The 22337-nt window shown below is 43.9% G+C and overlaps 1 protein-coding gene across 5 annotated transcripts in view; it reads left to right on the forward strand.

Annotated features, from left to right (window-relative positions):
- Positions 1 to 22337, forward strand: part of LOC133126175 (dnaJ homolog subfamily C member 13) — a 62673-nt gene that overhangs the window by 12180 nt on the left and 28156 nt on the right. For 4 of the 5 annotated variants that reach the window (XM_061238100.1, XM_061238101.1, XM_061238102.1 and 1 more), the window contains exons 3-19: positions 10721 to 10796; positions 10881 to 11030; positions 11416 to 11457; positions 12297 to 12497; positions 13064 to 13273; positions 13796 to 13891; positions 15879 to 15970; positions 16735 to 16901; positions 17484 to 17563; positions 17671 to 17840; positions 18027 to 18059; positions 18525 to 18624; positions 18799 to 18906; positions 19420 to 19575; positions 20276 to 20332; positions 20607 to 20728; positions 21634 to 21709. In XM_061238100.1, the coding sequence (XP_061094084.1) occupies positions 10721 to 10796; positions 10881 to 11030; positions 11416 to 11457; positions 12297 to 12497; positions 13064 to 13273; positions 13796 to 13891; positions 15879 to 15970; positions 16735 to 16901; positions 17484 to 17563; positions 17671 to 17840; positions 18027 to 18059; positions 18525 to 18624; positions 18799 to 18906; positions 19420 to 19575; positions 20276 to 20332; positions 20607 to 20728; positions 21634 to 21709 (1936 nt within the window). The remainder of the gene's footprint in view (positions 1 to 10720; positions 10797 to 10880; positions 11031 to 11415; positions 11458 to 12296; positions 12498 to 13063; positions 13274 to 13795; positions 13892 to 15878; positions 15971 to 16734; positions 16902 to 17483; positions 17564 to 17670; positions 17841 to 18026; positions 18060 to 18524; positions 18625 to 18798; positions 18907 to 19419; positions 19576 to 20275; positions 20333 to 20606; positions 20729 to 21633; positions 21710 to 22337) is intronic. The other variant, XM_061238103.1, reaches the window with a different exon arrangement.

Raw genomic sequence — 22337 nt, forward strand, 5'->3', positions numbered from 1 at the left:
AGCTGAGTTGGCCCAAATGTAGAATGGAAGGCTTTGTTACACAATAAATTACATTGACCAACTGCTCTCTCCATTTCAGAGTTAGGCTGTAGCAATGACCCAGAAGCTGATTACTGTAGAATGCATTTCAGTACAGGTTGACGATCTGTTATAAGCAAGGATTTATAAATTGCCATTTCAAATCCTGACAAAGTATACTGTGAGCTCTTGTGTCATGTATTTGTGTTTACACCACTGAGGACTTGATCTGGTTTGAGAACCAATCCATTGATTGTCTTGTTGAAATGTTGACATAAAAAAAATGACATTTCAAATAAACCAATCCAACTAGTGGTAATATTATTAGTAATACTGCTGTTGGAAGAATGCAGAACGGAAGCCAGCTGGTATTGCGTAACAGATGACACATTTCAGTGCCAGGTTAGCTTTGAGTAGTCTGTAATGCTGTTCTGCTCAGCCGCAATTTGTACTGTGTATCTGGTGCTTCTGTCCCAGTTATCCAGAATTCTCTGTCTCAAAATTAGCGCCTGGGCCTATATCCTGCAGCCCTCGCATGTTCGAAGCCAGAAGCAAGAGAATGACTGTTCCTGTTTTACCGGTCCTGCACTGAAAGAAAGTAATTTCCCTGAATTGATTTCTTAATAAAATCAGCATGCATTAAAACTGTCTCCTGTTACCAGAGGCTTTTTGACTGCTCTGACGTTGGCAGCGCCTGCCACACGCAGGGCTGTTCACTTCCTGAGCTCTGCGCTTCCCCCTCGGCTGCAGGTAAACAACCGTCCACAGTCCAGAGCGTGGCTACCCCACTCCGTTTACTGACTGTTTTGTATCACTGTTTTCCTTTTCCAGCGTGCATTTGTGATGGCTTTCAATTTCAGTGCAATCTTGGCAGGTTGGGGTTGACTCCACTTTGTGCCCCAGTAGGGTATCTATACAACTTTTTTGTCTGATGCGGACCCTGCTTTGTTTTTGTTTTGTTTTTGTTTCTTTGTTTTGTTTTTTGTTTTTTTATTTTCTTCCATCTCCCCTCTTCAACTTTGACCACCGCACAACGAGGACCCAGCATTGTCCTTTCTGTTCCTCATCAAAGACTAGATCTCCACTACAGGCCTGAAATAGCATAATATATGCAACAGTTGATATATTATGTACAGATTTCTGATTTCCCTTCAAGAAATCTCAATAAATAATAATTCCGTCATTAAAAATGAACTTTTTAAACAATATGCTAAACACAGCATTAAAATAATACTCCCCCTTATGGTGCCACATGAAAAATAAATGTTTTCTAAGCCTATTGTGTTATCTTTATAGTATGCTATATCAGTAATCTATATACCATGTACCGTTAAATACAAAAGTATTGGGACAGTGACAGTATTTTGGCTCTGGCTTTTATTGCATGTAAACCAGATGGATAACTCTTCATTTTGCATATTTTTATTTATGAAATGTAACTTCCAACCGTTCAGCACAGTGACAATGGCTATAGTGTTCATTCAGAAGCACTTAGGAAGCCTTTGTGAGGTAATGTTTCCTGTGCAACTATATCATGTAAGCCTCCAGAATATTTGGCTTTTTGGTATGTTGTTGCTGTGACTATGCTGTGACATGCATGTGACTACCCTATAAGGTCTGTTTTAAAAACTTTTGCCATATTACTATTTCCAATGCAGTAATTTTTCTTTCTGAATTTGAAGATGAAGATGGAGATGAAGAGGTAGTCATCCACATAAGTGTTTCAGCAGCAAATTTGATGTAATGGCTGTGTTTCTTTTCACGATTTAGCCTTATTGTGGCATCAAAATAGTTCCCACCCTTGATTACAATGTGTCCAGTGCGATTAGATTAAAAATAATAATAATTATAGTCTGGTCCGACAGACAAGAATCTATTGGCTAATGTATAGTGTTTAATTTGACCTCTTGGAGGAAGTAGACCGGTTTCAATATTTGTATGCATGTCCTGTTTCTGACTATGTTTGTCTCAAGTTTTACTGTGTTGTATGTTGCTAATGATGAGGTCTGTGTTTTAAGCAATTTCCATTTTTGGGATTATTGAAGTTCTAGTACTATTACTGTTAATACAGATACTCATTATCGGCATAATCTGTATCTCAAAACGGAAATTCAGAAATGGAAAGATTCTGTTCTTTATATGAAATAATTACTCAAGGAATAAGATTTTGTTGAACAGGTAATATTTTCTCTCCAAAGGGACTGGTGATAGTGTTCACACCCCTGCTTTCGGTATTTTACCTACCGTTGATGAAGCGTGATCAAGAGCATCACTCCTGAGTCATCTTCTACAGTGTTTTATGGCATTGGTGAACATATTGCGATTTAGCCATTTCTCTATTGATTTTGAGGTCTACCTGGGGTCATTGTCTTGCTGAAAGATAGTTTTGTAGCTTAGCTGGTATGAGCTTCCTTTTGGGGGGGGTTATCTTTTTTGGCCAAAATGTTTTGATACATGCTGGTGATCATTTTTACATTGACTGTGACAAGACACCACAGGCAAATAGATGGGAAACAGGCCCATGACATCAAAGATCCGCAAAGTCATTACAGACCAAAATATGGCATCCTTTCAATGTAAGCCTCCTCCTTCCAACACCTGTACACAACACAATGTAGCTATAGCACCCAATTTCAATATTTTTCTTGTACTTTCTCACCTTGCTGTTTTAAATGATTTGCGGGGGACCAGCATTTTCAGCTGAGTTTATCATGGGATGCATATTTTCAATAACATTTAAAATAAAAAGTTTCAAGTTTCTAACAGTCAAGTTTCTGGTTAATGGTTCAAGCAAGAGCTGACACATTGAACTTTAGTCTCTGTGGGTTTCCTTTCTCTTGGTTTATGCAGAGTAGATCATGGTCACAAAATGCATTTATTTTTTGTGACTGAGCAGAGAATAGCCACAGCTAGAGTGCCCTTGTGTGTGAATAGAGCTTTCTGGTCTGGTGCCCTTGTAGCAGTGGTGGGTCTATGACTGACTGATAGCATTGCTAACTGCTGGGAGGACTGCTAGCTTCTCAGCTCCCGTGGTTTCCGTGAGAATCTGGCAAGAGCAATAGACATAAGGAGGCACACGGGTGATTTTTCGTTACGAATGATGCTCAGTCAAACGTAAGTAAATGTCAAGCATTGAGATCGGGAAAAAAGGAAAAGCGAAACTGCATACGCATGTCAGTTTCAGGGACCGCGGAAAGCTCCACGCTGGAACGCGTCTCGCCGCTGTTTGCAGCATTGTTGCCTCGTCGCTGTCTGCACGACATCGGCGGAGAAATAAGTGGCCTGTCCGCTGCCTCGTTAAGTCACGCGTTTTCACGCGCAAGTGGGACGTTTCACAGAGAGCACCTTTATTTGAGAAAATAGTTACACATTCATCAGCGTGGTCACTCCCCAGGATAAGTAATCTTGCACAATCACCCTCCCCTCCCTTCTCCGGTCTAGTGTCTAACAGAGCAGTATTGTGGTGGAGAGAATGGAGAAATCTGTAGAGGGAAAGCACTGGAACATTGTGAATGAAAATGTGTGTGCGAGTAGTTACCACTGTCTGTGAGATTTGACTGACGGCTGTGCCTCAGTGACCTGGGATGTGCCAGGCTGTTAACTTCCTGTTTTTATTATGTGCTCATCAGCATGTCAGGCCTTTTACTATGTTGTACTTGAGCGTTTAGAGAACACACCCATCACCTCACAGTACAGACAGTGTAGGGTTTAAAGTCTCCTATTTTCAGATTTGTTACTGTCACTGTTTGCAATCCATCTGCAAACTGGAAACTGAACCGAGTCTCATTGTCAACACACCCTAATTCAGCCGTGGGTAAAGGAGAAGGGATGTATGACTGAGACTAGTGTTGAAAGTATTTGCAACAGTTGTTTTGTTTTGTTTTTTCATGAATAAAATGGAAGACCGCTTTGTTTTTAGGAAATGTGCTAATTATGTTGTGTAGCACCCACATCTGGTATGTCAACAATGGTGTTGATTTTAAGGAGGCTAAACTTAAGAAAACGGGCTTATTGGAAAGTAATCCGCTCTAATGTGGACATTCATTATCAAAAATAAGGGGCTGCACCATTAGTTAATTAGCTTTATCAGAATCACTATTTAAGTAGTGCTAAGCTGCTCAAATGAACGAATAAAACCTAAGCACTACTGCAAATTATATGGAATGTGGGAGATAATGTTGGATGCTAAATTACAAACCACTGAATTATTTTATTGGTGTGCCAGTTGCAATGCCTGGTCATACATTCACTCTTATTTCACAGAACCATTGTATGCATAGAGAACGAGAAACATTATACTGTATAAGAGACTATGGTTAGATGTAAACAGGCAACTGAAATGATTTTTTCTTCAGAGAATTCTTCAGTTGGAATTCAGTTGCATCATACTTTTAGTGCCAAGAAACCTTGTGGAGAAGAGTTTAAAATCTTTTCAAGTACTTATCTGCTTAAAACTTATCCCAGCAGATTTGAGTAATTTACTCATTTGCTAGTTTTGCAGTGATCGTTTTCCTGTCTCCATGCTAATGTTGGCAGTTATCATTTTAATACATTAATGTGTGTATACCTAGCATTATCTTGAGCGAGAGAGGTTTCAAGCAGTGATGCTGCTGGAATTTTATACTGACAGAAACCAGCTGATGTGGGAGATTCCATGGCTGTTGGCTGTATGTTTTTCTTAAAAGTAAACCAGGCTACTGAAACTTTGTTTGGGTATGCTTGAGCATTTTTCCCCCACCGGATTGAAGATATCCTACTCAATGGATACACTGTTGCTTTTCAGATGGTCTTATGTGAGAACAGGACCACTAGTGTCCATCCGTAGTCATTTATTTGTGGTCAGTGGAAGTTTTTGAATGCTACCTCACTGAATTGCAGGGCAATTTCAGCCCTGTTGTTAGCCTGTTAGACTATCTGAAATCGGTATGTGACATGACTGAAATCCCAATGATTGCGGAGAAGGAGGGCGATAGGCCTGGAAAAGTCACAGAAAATGTACTGTACAACTATAAAAGCAAAAAAAAAAAAAAAACATCCTGTGAGTATTGACCACTGTGGCCTAAGGCATGCTACCGAACAATGGAGTGAAGATTTGTCTTTTTGTTCTGAGCTATGATGCCTCAAAACGGGTTTCTGCCTGCTTTGTTCAAATGTTCCCACAGTCATTTTATGAACTGAAGCGGTTTCGAGGCATTGATATAATGCACAATATGCAAACTCTTTTATATTGTGCCACAGTAAAGGTAACGACTGTTCCTGAAATTGTAGCTTTGCATTACCTTCATTTAGCATCTTGCGTGTATGTACCATTTAGTTTTTACTATGTTCTTGGTGGCCATTTCAACTTATTGCCACCTTTTTATAAAACGAGTTGTACAAGTGAGAATTGTCAAGTGTCAATGTCGACATTGTAATTTTGTAGCAATTTTATTTTATTTTAGAGGGAGGGAGAGAGAGAGAGAGAGAGAGAGAGAGAGAAGAGAGAGAGAGAGAGAGAGAGAGAGAGAGAGAGAGAGAGAGAGAGAGAGAGAGAGAGGGAGAGAGAGAGAGAGAGAGAGAGAGAGAGAGAGAGAGGGAGAGGAGAGAGGGAGAGGGAGAGAGTGCAGAAAGTCTTACCTTCTCTCTTCTGAAGGTCTTGAAGCAGCCTGTAGCGTAGTGGTTAAGGTAAATGACTGGGACACGTATGGTTGATGGATCTAATCCCGCTGTTGCCACAATAAGATCCGCACAGCCATTGGGCCCTTGAGCAAGGCCCTTAACCCTGCATTGCTCCAGGGGAGGATTGTCTCCTGCCTAGTCTAATCAACTGTACATCGCTCTGGATAAGAGCATCTGCCAAATGCCAATAATGTAATGTAATGTAATGTCTTCCTTTCAAGGCTTGGTATGGCTAAAACGTCAACTCTACTGATAGATTTAAACGTTTTGATTTTGGAGCATTGTGTGTGTGTCTCCCGGTTTCACAGTTCCTGCCTATCAAGGATTACTTTGCTGCACATAAATCACCATGGCTGCTCTCTGCAACATCCCGCCAGTTCCGCGATCGCTCCCATTTGGTTTCATTTTCTAAATGTCAGATTTTATGCCTTCCGGGGGCTATACTCACACCAGCCAACACAGTCCTGGTGTTTACAAACAATATGTAAATACACAGCTGTCTTAACCAAACCAAAGCATGGAAAATTTGTCTAAGAAAGGTCAGAGAGCGAGGTTGGTCTACAGTATATTCTGTCTTACTCTTTGTCGAGGGAAGAAAGAGTAGCACAGGGAGTAGGACATGTGGAGGTCTGCTCTGGGAGGTCTTAGTATTAAGTTTGGGGAAAATTGGATAGTGGAGGGATGGAAATAAATAGAAAATGGCGGATGAGCTTTGTGGTCCACAAATGTAAAGCCAGTAAAATGCACAGCAATTGTGCTTTGGTACATGGTGCCAGTGGGTGGCTGTACCGGCCGTTTGGCCATTTGTACTGGATGGTTTGGGCTCAACAGGTGGGTTTGCTTTTTATGCTTTTTTTCCCTTTTTCTCCCCGATTTGAATACCCAGTAATGTTCACGCTACAATGGCGAGGTTATTCCTGCTCCGAGACAGTAAAAGCAGCGAAGTAGGGAAGAAATTGGAAGATTAATGATTAAACCCGTAAACTGTTATTTTGCAGCACAATGCAGCCCGCTGGTAACCGGTGAAAAGCAAAGGGACTGAGAGAAACACGGCAGCAAGATCTACGAGCTTGAGCGTGATGCCGAAGAGCGATGAGACGATGTCACCCTGGCTGAACGAAAGCCTCCCATTCCCTGGCCCTTTGTGCAAACGTTGGAGCCAATCACACGTCGCCATTCTGGGCTGCCGGCACGGCCCAGACACAATAGCAGACTTTGGAGATTTTTCCTTTTTACTAAATTGAGAAACCCAGGGGACCAGAGCACGAGTCCCACGCAAGTACAGACCCATTTCTGTCTGCTCTATTCCCACATTACTGCCACAACTCACCCCCGTACACACCCCGCAAATGTCTTTCCCCCTCAGGAAGTTTCTGCATTCTTCCATATTGGGATGAATTGAATGAAAATAAAAGGAACTTGTTACTTGTTTCACAGTTTGTGAAATATGTTGATAATGCTTTCACAACCTTGCTGCTGGCACCACTTCCTGTTACACACGTAGGCTACACCAGACGGCTGTCTGAGTGGACTGTATTGGATTCATTTGTGTGTTCAGGTGGGAGAGATGACTGAGATGAGGTTAGATCCCTTTCACAGAACCTACAGCACCTGGCAGTGTGGTAGACAGGGCAGAGAGTGTCCTTGACTACATCCACACTGATGGGTGACTGCATAAACTGACTGAGGCTCATAGCTGAAGGCTGCCACAGCACCAGAAACCAGAAGAGGTTTGCCACAGTTTCTTTCTCTACCACGGAGATGCCCTCTTTGGCAGCCTACAGTAATCAGACTTTTAGAAACCGAAGCTCTCCATGAGGTACCTTAGACATTTTAAAGAGCCTCGTGAGTGGGCTGTTGAATGGCTCTATAGGTGCTTCCCAGAAATTTAGGCTGAACCCTGTAGTCCACATGTCCCTAGTCAGAGCTGTGGATTTCGGTCCGTTGCGATTCTGCTTGTGTGGCAAAATCTTCTACCACTATGGAACCTGCTACCATTTGACCGGTACCTACCAGACCAAATCACAACACTTATTTTGGTGCCACACACCTTCACAAGCTAACATTCCACTCGCCCTGTCCTCTCAGTCAGGGACTGCGAGTACTGTTAGCAAGCTAACTAACATTGTTTGGTCAAAATGCCAAACTTAATGTGTCATTTAAACAATTAAATCAAACTATTCAATTGTTCACTTTGCCATGCCTTTGCATTAAGGACATTCGTGAATGTTTATTATTTATTTTCACATTGGTTCAGGTACTGATTAGGCACTGGTACCACATGAAAAGAATCACTTCCGCATTGATCTCGGCAAAATCTAAAAGATTGCCATCCACAGTTACGACTAGGCGTTTGAGGTTGTGGAACAGAAATACCATGCTGAGGTGGGTTTGGTGGAGCGGACTCAACACCGATTCTGGGGCATCGGTCTGTCATCTGTCCTGGAGGGCTGTTTCCTGAGTGACCAGAGGTGTCACTAGGCACATGATACCCTACTGTATGAAACCCTTCCTCCCTGGGAGATTCTTCAATCAACTATCCACCACCTTGTTGCACTCCCATTTTATGCCTGCATTCTGTGCCCAGAAGACTGCACAAAGGGGGCTGCTTTGTGTTAAGGCTGTGTTCTAGTGGAAAGCGTAGAAAAGTGAAGAAAAGGAGTGTGCAGCTGGATACATCACTCGACAGCCCCAGAAAAACACAATCTAGACACTGTATATGTGGACACCATATGTTCACGCCTACACACTCACAACTGAGCTGCTCAGTATTTTTCCTTTAATAAAATGTGCTTATTAGTGTTCATTTTTCAGCTGTTATGGTGAGCATGTTGCTCAAGACCGCTGCTTCATAGTACACTTATGCTGAGTGTTGAGCAGTTCATTTAGCATATTAGTCAATTTGTTGAATTTCCACGATCTTACCCTTTGTCTTTGAACATATCATCAGTCCAGTCCAATGTTGTGTGCTGAGTAATATGTTGACACAAATGCAAGCACATATCTTTTTATATAGTCCCTGCTCTATATAACTGTGTAACGACAAATGAGCTGAACTACGATTCAGCCAACTCAGCAAGGTGGCACATCTGTTTTCTTTTTCTTTTTCCACTATGCTATGTGTGGTAACAAAATATTTTCTGTTGCACCAGATGGTTTTGAGTAAGGCAATCCCCTTGGTTAGAGGCTCTGAGAGGAGAGAGCGTCCATATTACCTTTCTTGCTCTCAATTCACCCTTGTGAGTTGTGCTTTGAGTTGTGCTTTGGCTTTGCGTCACTCTGAGATCCTCCTCTTGGCCTTTTTTTGCTTTGAATTCACATGTATTCCCAGAACTGCAGTTTTACATCTCTTCAGTGAGGAAACTTCTTGGCCAACATGCAGTTCAGCAGGTCTGATGAGAGTGATCAGTACAGCCTGTTTTATGGCCATATTCATAATTCATGAATGTTACATTATGTAAGAAACTGAAATACAATGCCAGTAGCATGTGATAGCAGTAGAGTTATATTCTGTCTGACAGCAGACTGCACACTTGCTCAGAGCATGGAGCCGTGATTTCTTGATTTCGTGAGTTTCGGATCTGGGATTGCAGAGCGCCTTCGGATAAATCAGGCAGAGCATGTTGTCAAATTAAACTGCAAGATACTGTGATATGTCACAGTCCTACGGTTTGTGACCGTAATCGTCAAGTTCCAGGTTCAGCATTGCATTGTGAGATGGTGAAACTCGAAGTGCACGATAATGAATTTGCTTGGAAGTAGTTGCCCCCTTAGTTATTGCAAGGACCCCGTTTCACTCTGAATGACCTGACGAGAACTTAGCACTGTGGGCGGGGGAGACAGGGAGCCTGCCTGGGCCCCTGCTGCTCGGCGGGTTGGCTGTAAGCGCCGTGGCCCCGTCACCCTCACTTCCTTCCTCAATGTGGCACACGGGGTCGCCTCCTCGTTGAAAGCGCTTGCCTCGGGGCTCCAGCTATCCCAGCGTGCTTTGCGGATGTGGCTAGGACCTCTCATTGATGCAGAAATCGCCTTATTTCTATATTAGGGTTTAGGAGCACAGCAGAGATGTTAGAGGGATCCGCAAAGAATTTTCCAGAAAGGGGGAGCCATTTCATCTTCCAACTTTTTTTATTTTATTCCCCCAAAGCAGGATGTTGATTTCCACACAAGATTGTCCAATGTCTTTATACATGCATGAGTGAAGGAGGGAGTGTGGATTTCAGGGTGTCATTTTATACTCCATTACACAAATGGGAACAAAAGCAGGTCATTCAGTAGGCCTAAGTGAGTAGGCCTAAAGACTTCATGGTTTCATTTCTATTGTAAGATTATATTAAACGTCCAGTTGCTGACGTCTAAATCTGGGGCATCAGTCTCATTGCTTTTTTGCGTATTGTAGACTTGATGACATCATCTCTATGTTTTGTTTTGCCCAGATCCAACATGAACATGTTCTGTGTAATAGCCCAGTTGAATTTTACCCACAGTAGTTTGGCTATCATGCAAAACATTTCGTTTTGTTTTTTTCTAGTTGAAGCTGAGCTTCAACGCCCTTAAGGTGATTGGTGCTTTTATTCCGCATTTGCTCTTTATTTCTGAATTCTCTACAGGTTCCAGGGGAGGCAGATTTTTGCATAATTAAGGCAAATCATACCCACAGACTAGTAATTATGAGCCTGATTTGTTTGTGATCAGTATAGCAGAAGGGGTTGTGTTTTGCTACAGAAACAGGTCGGGATTGTGCTATTTCTCCCAAACAGGGTTATGCAAAAGATCCTCCTTTGTACCCAGTACCACTGAAGCATATTATGTATGTAATTGCCTTGATTCCATTTGTGCGGGTGTTGTACTATGTTTTGTGCTCCAGAGTTATACCTCCCTGTTTAACCCCCTGTTGGCATGTTGAGGCTTATTGATGAGATGAAGGAGGATGGTTTTCTGACGGTTGATTCTTAGTCCCTGAACCCCTGTGTGTGATCTGTTTGTTTCAATTGTGGTAATTTCCACACAGTGGGTTAAATCCTGTTTTTGGTTGTTTTTGCAGGTATAAAAGAGTCTTTTCTGTTGGAACCCACGGCATCACCACTTACAACCCCGCCACGTTAGAAGTTACCAATCAGGTAATGAGGAGCTATTTTCCTTTTGACCGTCTTGCATTGTAGATTCTCAGGTCCCCACTAATATATTATTTCTGTTTGTGACAGTGGCCTTATGGGGACATCTGCGGGATCGGCCCTGTGGGGAAGGGCCAGGGCACAGAGTTCAGCCTTACGTTCCGCAAGGGCAGCGGCAAGAAGTCGGAGACCCTCAAGTTTTCCACGGAGCACAGGACGGAGCTGCTCACAGAGGCGCTGGTGAGAGAGAGCGACTGGGCACCGCCATCGATGTCCGTTTCTGTCTGAAAACCAAGTGCACACCTGTGTGTTTATGTTCATTAAAGCCCTTTGCTAGTATTCCACATGTTGGGAAAATTGTTGCGTTATTTATTATTTAAATTTATAAATTTAAATTTAAATTTATAAACGCATGTTGATCATGGCGTATTTGAATATGCGTTGTTTAATGCATTCTTTTACTGCATTCTCTCTCTCTCTCTCTCTCTCTCTCTCTCTCTCTCTCTCTCTCTCTCTCTCTCTCTCTCTCTCTCTCTCTCTCTCTCTCTCTCTCTCTCTCTCTCTCTCTCTCTCTCTCTCTCTCTCTCTCTCTTTTCTCTCTCTCTCTCTCTCTCTCCCCTTGCAGAGATTCCGAACAGATTTCTCAGAGGGCAAGATAACTGGCAGGGTTGGTACTGTGTGTGTGTCTGTTTGTGTTGTCAAGCGGGCCTTTGAAGTATGCATTTACTTGTTTTAATTAAGCACCCATCTGAATGACGGAATTCAGGCTGAGTATGGCGAAAGACTGACTAGCTATATTAAGAAAAGATCACGCTCTGCAATTTCCAGTTAGACTTCCTGCGCGGGAATAAGATCTCTGTCCCTACGTTTGTGTTTTCCATTTCTTTTTTATCAGCACAATCGCATTTCCGTAGACCAATTTATAACAGAACACATCTACCTCAAGGGTGACTTTCATCTCTGTCAATCAATAGAGCTTCCTGTGGTTTCTTATGGATTACTCTTACTTACCCTCAGTTACACTGGCTCACCAAAAGCTTCTCTCTAAAATTGACTGTACTGGCGAATGTTGTCATAAAAAGAAACGGTTTAACCTTGACAGTTTGCTTATTTCCTATCTGCAAATAATTGTGGTATTGCATCACTGTGACACTTTGTAGGCACTCGCAAAACTTGGTGTTATAGTCTCTAGTGGAGGAGATAGGAAATTTTTCTTTGTTTTAATTTCCTGCCAGGAAAAATTTACGCCAGCATTGCCTCCCAGAGTGGCATCATTTGGCATGCTTACCAGAGTAACACTTTCCAGAACGGCCAAGGACCAGTGGTCCACTGCGTCTGCATGTGCGTTCGGGTTCACACCTCCATTTCGTAGGAGCCATTCTCACTATTATTGCTGCAGGCTTCCCCCACCTTAAAGACAGTATGTGTTCTGTGGTTTTTAGTACGAAGGAAGCCTACCACACCACTGTAGTGTCACAATCCTGTAACACTCATTTCTCTCCACAGCGTTACAACTGTTACAAGCACCACTGGAGTGACACAAGGCGGTCAGTGGTCCTGGAGGTTACCCCAGGGGGTGTCGACCAGATCGACCCACAAACCAACCGCGTGCTCTGCTCCTATGACTACCGATCAGTGGAAGGTTTCGTGGAAGTCTCCGACTACCAAGGGGGCTTCTGCATCCTGTACGGGGGCTTCAGCCGGTTGGTACGTACTACGGTCCTCGTTATGGACCAATGATTGGTCATGGTATTCGTCTTGGACCAATCATTGGTTGTGTTATTAGTTTCACGTGTTTTAAAAGACTTAAGCTAAAGATCTTTGTAAATCAGGCCCAGTGTGTGGGAATGCAAGTGTGTGCATGCATACAGTGCATTTATACAGGTTTTAAAAACTTATGTTAACTTATATTATGCAAATGAATAATTTGTCACCGATCACAGAAAGATTTTTAGGTAATGCTTTATTTTACAGCCCATTAATTACCTTGTAGCTACTGGTGTAATCATTAGGTAACTACTTTTATTTCAGTGGTAAGTACTATGAAACAAAGTCAGTAAGTACTATATCTAAGTACTATGTAAATACGTTTTGCAGCCCGTGTCATAGTACTTACCTATGAAATCAAAATGGTTACCTAATAAGTGCATGCTAAATACTAGGTATTTAACAGGCTCTTATATAATGCGTTTTGCCCTATTATAAGCCCTCCCCTCTCCCCTTTCTCTCAACTTCACCTCTTCCCTCTCTTTTCTTGTTCCTCCTCCTCTCAGCACCTCTTTGCCTCGGAGCACCGGGACGAGATCATCCGCAGTGCCGTGGAGCATGCTGGGAACTTCATCGGCATCACGCTGCGGCTCCGGAAAGATCCGCTCACCTTCGAGGGCTTCGCCACCGAGCGGCTGGGCAAGTACGGCGCGGACGACTGCATCACCTCGCTGGCCGAGTTCGTCGTGCAGAAGATCGCTCCCTCTCGGCACACGGTAAGGATAAGTCTCCGGCGGTGTTTTATGACACCTTGAGATTGTTTTTTGAGAGAGGGTTCCTCATGGAAGCAGTTCACTGCATAAAGACAAGCTGAAATCAGAATTGACTTATTCCTCATTTCATGACCATAGGAACAATATATTTCATAAAATGAAACTATGAAAAATGAAACTATTTATAAACTATTTAACTATTTTCACGCTAAAGTCTTTTTTCCATACACCTGCTGGGAAACTATTTGAATTTAGATTGTCATCATGTACCAGTATGTCGATGAAATGCCAATTTTCCATTCCCCTCCAATTGATATCCTTTTACTGTCCCCCTCCGTCAGTCAAATCGACTCCTCGGCCTTTGTAAATTGACCCCAAAAGATTTATTTCACTCTCATATACGTTGTATTGCAGAAGCTAGTGCTGCCCTTTTGTTTCAGCTTGTCTTGAACTTGTAAGTGTAGGGAGAGACAGTGCAGTGTGGAGTGTTAGGAGGACTAACCTCAGCGTGGTCTCTCCTGTCAGGAGCCGGTGAAGAGGATCCTAGCTCTCACGGAGACCTGTCTGGTGGAGAGGGACCCAGCGTCCTACAACATAGTCACAATCAAGCCCTTTGGGGAGGTGGGTACGATCCCTTCTACTGGGGAAAAGAGACCTTCACAAGCACAGTCCGGTCACAAGTGACCGAACCCTCTCTACCCTTCCTCTGTCCTTCATTGCCTCAACTCCACTTCACGCTCTCATATCTTTCTGCGAGGGGGTCCCTTTTCAAGGTGAAGGCAGCCTTAGGACACAATGCACGAGGCCAGGGATCTTGAGGGCAGAGAACTGCTGGTTTTCCACCCTCACTTTACCTGGGAGTCAGAAGGGAAGACAGTCTGGCCAATCCTTAGCACTAATTCCCCAGGAGAAAAGAACCTGTGCTTGATGATCCCTGCACTAGGCCCTCAGACCTATACAAGACAGGTCCTTATTTCATTGAGCGTGAAAGCAGCATTACATGGGTGGAGACCAGAAGCTGATTCCAGCAACCTACTTTTAGACTTGGATTAGTAGGAGAAAGGTAGTGTTTGCACTCCTGGTGTTTGTAGCACGCGTTGTAGAGAGAAAATGTAATATATTAATAATAATAATAATATAATAATAATGTTCATATAAAGAAATGCCCATGCACACCCCTGTGGCTTTGGTTTAAGAGCATCTCGGGCACACTGCTGAGCTCGCCTCCCAGGTTTAAATGGGAGTCTTGTTAGGCGTGCACTCCACTCAGCACATAGTGAGGAAACCGGTATATTGAAAAATGTACTTTTCATTGACTTTTAGACGTCGGTTACTAGGCATTACATTCCCTTTGCTTGCTGTAATTGCTTGGAATGCTCTGTGACGTATGTGGCATGCGCTATGTAAAGCAGGGCAGGAAGTACGAAGGTACAGCAACTGAAGCTTTGGGGCTTCTGCAGGGCACGCCCTCATCACGGCTCTTCACACACGTCCTGCCATTGGCTGTCAGTCATTCTTTTGCTCCACCCTCAGTCCTCCATCTCTGTAGGCGGTTTCAGTTAAGCAAGAGTAAACATTGGGCCAGCTGGACGGCAGAGCTGGTGAAAGAGCCCCACAGAATCCCAAAATGCAAACAACTTGACGTTCGTTTTAGCTGAAGTGAAAGGAAAAACGAAACTGGATGTACTTTATGTCAAAGGATAGGGAAGTCCAGCTTACACGTGGTTTCACAATATGGATATCTGAACTGTAGCTCTGTCACCTGAGTTTCCATGGTCAAACCAGACCCTTTTGCTACAAGTGCTCCCTTGTCTTCCAAATAATGTGAATTTGTCTCTTTAGGTCCTTCCAATAATCAGTTACCCTGCCACCCAACTGCATGATAGCTGATGCAGTTTGAGGTAAACTGGTGAAAAACAACCATTTATTATAATTTAACATATAAAAAAAAAATAGTCTATAAAACATGTCCACAGTTCAAAATACAATGAAATATAATGAAAATCTATCTTCATTATATAGAATCCTGGACATACTCTTATTTATTTTTATATTATGATATACTGTACATTGCACATTAGATATAATGGATGGGGAATTGCCAACAAGCCCAAATAAATATTCAGATATGAGTATGTGGGTCATGTGAGGAAATTACCCAATTTGAAACAGCTGACTTAAGGTTAACATTCTGCCTTGTCAGATCTGTTTGTACTCTTGAATCATAGAGCCAGTTATTGTGCACAGAGGATGTGTTAATTCCATATGGGGAAGTATGACTCCATTCTCTGAAGTGCTGATTAAACACAGGAAATTTTATCCGATGACTGCAAAGTCCCAGAGTCAAATTGAACAACAAATCAACATTTTTACCCACCAAAGACGAGTACAAAAAACATACATTTGTAAGATGCTAGCAAGATAAATGTAACTAGTTCCGCTATAAACAGTATATAATCAGCACTGAGGGGGATTAATTCACCTTTGAATCCCAAAGTTCCCACAGCTCCTATCAGTGATAATTCTAGTGCTGGTATCAGTGTTTTTTTATGAACGCTTTTTTAATTGGCTTAATCCTGCCGTGTCGTGTCGCTATCTCTGTCTGCAGGTGTTTGCACTCATCTGTGATGCAGACAACCCCCAGGTGTTCACGGCGGAGTTCATCAGAGGACAGATCAGAAAGTACTCTTCCACAGAAAGGTACTGTAACTACGAGTCATTGACCCATGCAGGCCTGGACTTCTGTACATAGTATCTGTTGCTTTTCTTAGTTTGGGTCAGCAGTCAGTATTATATTGTGCTTTAAGGAGGTTTGTGTGGTTGTGTGTGTAATCCCTGCTCCCCTGTCCTCTGCTGTAAATATGTACATATTTCTGTTGCATGTTGTGTGTGTTAGCACTGTCTTAGTATGCATCTGTCTGTGTATAGTAACCATACTCTGTGTGTATTGCTGCGAATGCTTGTGTGTTCCTGTATTTGTCTCTCTGACTCTCTGTCTGTCTGTGAGTGTGTGCGTCTTTTGAACGTCCTGTGCCTTTGCATGTAGTGACCATTGGACCTGGTTGTGTAGTGACCGTTGGGCCTGGTTGTGTAGTGACCGTTGGGCCTGGTTGTGTAGTGACCGTTGGACCTGGTTGTGTAGTGACCGTTGGACCTGGTTGTGTAGTGACCGTTGGGCCTGGTTGTGTAGTGACCGCTGGGCCTGGTTGTGTAGTGACCGCTGGGCCTGGTTGTGTAGTGACCGTTGGACCTGGTTGTGTAGTGACCGTTGGACCTGGTTGTGTAGTGACCGTTGGACCTGGTTGTGTAGTGACTGTTTGACCTGGTTGTGTAGTGACCGTTGGACCTGGTTGTGTAGTGACCGTTGGACCTGGTTGTGTAGTGACCGTTGGACCTGGTTGTGTAGTGACCGTTGGACCTGGTTGTGTAGTGACTGTTTGACCTGGTTGTGTGTGCTCCTGCAGGGACTCCCTGATGGCCAGCTTGCTGGATGGGGTCCGGGCGTCCGGGAACCGGGACGTGTGTGTGAAGATGTCCCCCACACAGAGGGGCCAGCGCTGGGGGCTGCTCAGCATGCCCGTGGACGAGGAGGTGGAGAGTCTGCACCTCAAGTTCCTGGCTGCACCTCCCAGTAATAATAATCAATAATTTGTTATTTTTAGCCGATGCTTTTATCCAAAGGGACTTAACAGCTGTGGGAATTGAACCCCCGGGGCTTGAACCACCAACCTTCCGGGTCCCAGTCATGTACCTTAGCCACTAGAGTACAGGCTAGTCGAACTGTCCTGGTTTCTACCCCAACTTATTACAGGGATTTTAATAGGACAGGTCAATATCTTGGGACACTTTTTGTTTGCCTGTTCCATACTCTTCAAATGTGCATCTGCCTCAGCACAGTGATTTTCCACACATACATTTTTGGCTAAATGTAGGGCCTGATGTGGAAAACCAAAAACTTAAGTGCTGAGCAAAGGATAATGGAACTCTCAGATGGATTAACAACTGTAAATTAAAGACTATTGCATTGGCTGTTATTGGCAGCAGCATTAGCGATCGCTAATGTATTCTCACCTCTCTTGCACTTGATGAGCCTTTACTTTTTTATTTTTAAGTTTTGCCAAGTAAAAATTGGAAGTGACAGGGCCGTTTTCTTGTAGATGTCTCAAGGTTGCTTTTACTTTGTTTTGAAAGTTTTTCATGTACTCTTCCTCAGACGGAAACTTTGGGGATGCGGTCTTCAGATTCAACGCCAACATCTCCTACAGCGGAGTGCTTCACGCCGTCACACAAGACGTGAGTGCATTCCCTCCTCCTTGCTCACCACCGAGCGGAGCTCTGTGCCCTCGCTGGTTTGTCCTCACAGTTCTCTCTCTCTCTCTTCCTCCCCCGATGTCCTACAGGGCCTTTTCTCAGAGAACAAGGAGAAGCTGATCAACAACGCCATTCTGGCCCTGTTATCCCAGGAGACCGAGCTACCGGGGCCCAACGCCGAACTGGAGAGCCAGTTCCAGGCCATCCGCCGGCTGGTGGCCTCCAAGGCTGGCTTCCAGGCCTTCACCCAGCTCCCCAAGTAGGTGACAAACCCATGCAACCCCCACCCTCTCCTCCTCCTCCTCCTCCTCCTCCTCCTCCTCCTCCTTCTTCCTTTTGCTCCTCCTTCCCTCCTTTCCCTATCACTTATTCGCTCTCTCTTTTCTCTTGTGTGGGCCGATATCGGTAACCACTGCGTAACACAGGCGTGCTCTGTCATTCTAAGGTCTGGTCAGGTGGCTGGACCCCCGGGCGGAACGTAAATATGAAAACATTCATTTCACAATCTACTGTCTGTCTCTTTTCTGTGTCTTCAAATACCTCTTGACACTTTTGCTGTGAGGGGGGAGGGGGAAAGTGTTGAGGGGATTCTGAAGTATTACTAACATTGTCTCGCGTGGGCAAGAGAAATGTAGTCTGTGGCTGCTTGAGTGAATTCTGCATTCTGCTAGAATGTCTCGAGTTCTTAGCTTGTCCAGGTGTCCCATAGGAAAAGTCCCCCTCATATTTGTGTAAAAGCAATCTGATAAAAATATTGATAAAATCCTTCATAGTGGTGGTTATAGCAGACCATATCCATGTGTCGTCCAAGGTCGAGTGAATCCTCCCACCTCCCCATCGGCCATTTCATTTTAAAGGACGTTGTGCATGTGCAGTGTTTGTTGCCTGTGTTGCTGGCTTGTGTCGACGTGTCTATACACGCGTTTGTGTTCCTTTTTTCCAGGTTCAGGGAGAAGCTGGGGGTGAAAACAGTCAAGGCCCTTAAGAGGAACAACAACGGGGTGACGCATGCTGCCATCGACATGCTCTGTGCCCTCATGTGTGTAAGTGTCTCACACACACACTCAAACACACACTCTCTTGCGCAAAGGTATTTCTGTTACTATAGTGGTCATGGCTGCATGTATGAGATGGCAGTCATTAGATGAGATGTGGTGTTGTCATGGTGATGGAGATAATGATAAGAGATGAGTAACTAGGTCATGTTCTTTTTGCAGCCGATGCATGATGACTATGACCTGCGTCAGGAGCAGCTGAATAAGGCCTCCCTCCTCTCCTCTAAGAAATTCCTGGAGAACCTTCTGGAGAAGTTCATTAGTAATGTGGTGAGTGTGGGGTCAGTTGGGGTGACCAGATGACACTGACTTCACTATCTGACAGACTAACTAGCACTAGCTAGAACTTTCGCAAATAGGAAAGCGTTACTACAGTATGTGACTCGTAAATGCATTTGTTGCAGTTCAAATAAGGCATAAGACGGTGCTTTCAAATATCAATGATCTATATTACATGTCATATTTTTGTTTTGGCTGTCCTAAGTAAGATATTGGTGGAACCTGCCAGCAGTGCTGTTATACTGTTCTACTGCTGTTCCTGTATCCTGTGTATTCTATGAATAAAGCAGTTCCCGGCCCCGTTCAATATTGTTTTGTATTATTCTTTGATCACAGCAAAACAAAGTCTGTAACAAGTGCAAATTAAGGAGATTTGAATGATGACATATCCCGCAAGCTTCACAATGCTGCTTTGTATTTGTGTTATTTGGTGACCTCCCTCTTTCTTTCTCTCTCTCCCTCCCCCCCCCCCCCCTCTCTCTCTTTCCCTCACTCCCTCCTCAGGAATACGGCACCGGTGCGCTGGTGATAAGCTCACTTCTGGACTTCCTCACCTTCGCCCTCTGCGCCCCTTACAGTGAGACCAGCGAGGGCCAGCAGTTTGACATGCTGCTGGAGATGGTGGCCTCCAACGGCCGGACCCTCTTCAAGCTCTTCCAGGTGGGGTGGAGGGGAGAGGTGTGGGGAGGTGTGGGGAGGGTGAGGAGAACGGTGGGGGGCAGTGGGGTGAATAGGGGTGGTGGAAAACCGGGAAAATCGAGGTTTCGTTCTTCGATTTTACAAGTCTACAGTCCTGTATCCGACCCCCTAGAATCAAGACTAGATACTGAAAGCTTTCTTGTACCTGCACTAAGAAAGCGATGGAATCCACCTGACTGAATCCATCAGATTCAGCTAAGAAACTGTCCAATTACTTGTGGTCCCCTAAAATGCCTATAAAAAGGTGGTTATTCCTCCATGGTTCACCCAATACCCTGAAAATGCTGGTGACTGTCTATAACATACTACTCTCACATTCTTTGTTTCATTTCAATTCCAATGTGCTGGAGTACAGAGCCAAAACAACAAAAGATGTGTCGCTGTCCAAATACATATGGACTGCACTGTTTTGGTGATGTCCTTTCCCAGTAAAGCTTGTCTGAAGCCTGTTCTGAGAGTTGTTGTAGAAAGGTGGAGGGAAGGCTCTGGGGATTCTCAAGAAATGTGAAGTTCTTAGAAAAATCCACACAGCTCTCATGGGAAATGTATCGGGGGTTCCATGCTGATGGTGTCTGGATTCAGGGTGCGCAGTGACTGCAGATGGGATCTGTTGCCTTTGTGCTCCAGTCTGCTCAGTTGGCGTCCATGTTTCTTTCCACAGCACCCTTCCATGGCCATTGTGAAGGGAGCGGGCCTGGTCATGAAGGCCATCATTGAGGTGAGCCTGCTCAGTGTCGTGTCACCCTCATAACCTCTGGTAATCTTCTCATCCCTGTTGTAACTGCAGTGGTCACTTATATCGTCATCCCTCTAACAAATGTTGGTCGAATCAAGTACAACTATAGTTATTTGAACTATCATCACTGTATCAACTTACCGGAGTCCTATCATTAATGTCGAAAGCAGTACCCATATGGGTATTTCTTTAACAACCTTAAAGTGAGCGACTGCAGTGACTGTGGTCATAAGCATCGTATGTCGTCTGGCTTCAGGAAGGGGACAAAGAGATCGCCACTAAGATGCAGGAGCTGGCTTTGAGCGAGGGAGCCCTGCCCCGACACCTGCACACCTCCATGTTCACCATCAGCGCTGACCAGAGGATGCTCACCCACAGGTTAGAGCTCCAGACTGTGTCAGTTCAACCAGAACCGCAGTTCCTGCTGTGCTGGTTACTCTTTTGCCTCACAGACCACGTACAGCTGTCCTGAGGTAGCCAGCTCATCAAAGAGTTTACACGCATACTGTTTGATGAAAGTCCCTTTGGGGGATGTTTTTAAGCTCCATCAGGATTTAAGCTCCCCTCTGTTACAAGAAGTTTCACTGCACTTTAGTATCTGAGGTTGTTTTCACTTTACAGATAAACAGATGGGTACGTGTTCTGTCATGTTCTTGCTATTTGTCTCTTTTTACTACTGATTAATCCACCTAGTTACAAGAACTGGAGTGAATACGAGGGCTGTCTCCGAAGGCAGTTCAGTGTACAGACCCTCTCCCAATTTCTGTTTTTTATACTTGTTTAAAATTATATTACATTAGTTATTAGCCGATGCTATTGATTCGACTAAGCTCAAGGGCTGCAAGTATCTTATCACTGGGGCTTGAACCACCAACCTTGTGGGTCCCAGTCATGTACCTTAGCCACTAGGCTACTGGCTGCTCCACGTACAGGACTGTGCAAAATTCTTAGGCACCCTAGATTTTTAGCTGTCAAGTGTGAGCGTCAATGTCTGCAGAATAGGTTTGGTACAAATATGTTTGGTACAACCTCCCTGCTGATTTTCTTATAAAACAGCAGGACAGTGTACCTGAGAGAATTGATGCAGTTTTTAAGGTAAAGTGTGGTCACAAAAAATATTGATTTGATGTATTTTTTGTTCACTACTCTTTACAGTAAACTTGTCAATATTTAAAACTGTTCATTTCATATTTTTGAAATCAACTTCGCTTTACAATTCTTTTTGAAGACACAGTACTGTACCTTTGGAAAATAGGTGAAAATGAGTGCTCTTTCTCTTATAGGCAGCTGAGCCGCCATCTGGTGGGACTGTGGACTGCAGAGAACCCCATCGCCATGAACCTGCTGAAGAGGATACTGGTGAGAACAAGCAGACCCCACACAGAGAGATATATGCGTATTGCAGCACGCTACATTACATTTGAGCCTTTAGCAGATTATCTTATCCAGAGCTTACACAAACGGCATTGCAGACCTGGGTCAAATATGCAATTATTTTATATTCGAATTGTTTTTTATGCTTTACTGAGTTTGTCTGGTGTATTGGAACCTTTGAAATGATCTGAAAAGTGCAAATCCTGCATTCTGGTCCTCCTGATTGGGTCAGTTGCACCAGGCAATCGAGGTCAAGTTCAATCGAGCTCAGAAAAGTATTTGAATCCAAAACAATTACATCCGATTTGCACACATTATCCATTCATACAGCTGGTTATGTTACTGAAGCAGTAAAAGTACTGCTTACTCAGCTCCCGAGCTCGTAATTGAACTCATAATATTGAGTTAGAAACCCTGTTCCCCATCGCCCATCCCCATATCCTACACAGCCGGTATCATCAACTCTGGCCCTCAAATCCATATCCGGCCCTGGTTGTCTTTTCTCTTGGGTAATAAGTGCTACTGTTGGGACTCTTCACATCTGACTCCCAGGTGGAAAACTATCAGTTGACAACACTAACAATAATAGTGAAAGGTATTGTCTGAGTTAGTG

This window comes from Conger conger, chromosome 4 (genome assembly GCF_963514075.1).
Source record: "Conger conger chromosome 4, fConCon1.1, whole genome shotgun sequence".
NCBI classification, from domain to species: domain Eukaryota; kingdom Metazoa; phylum Chordata; class Actinopteri; order Anguilliformes; family Congridae; genus Conger; species Conger conger.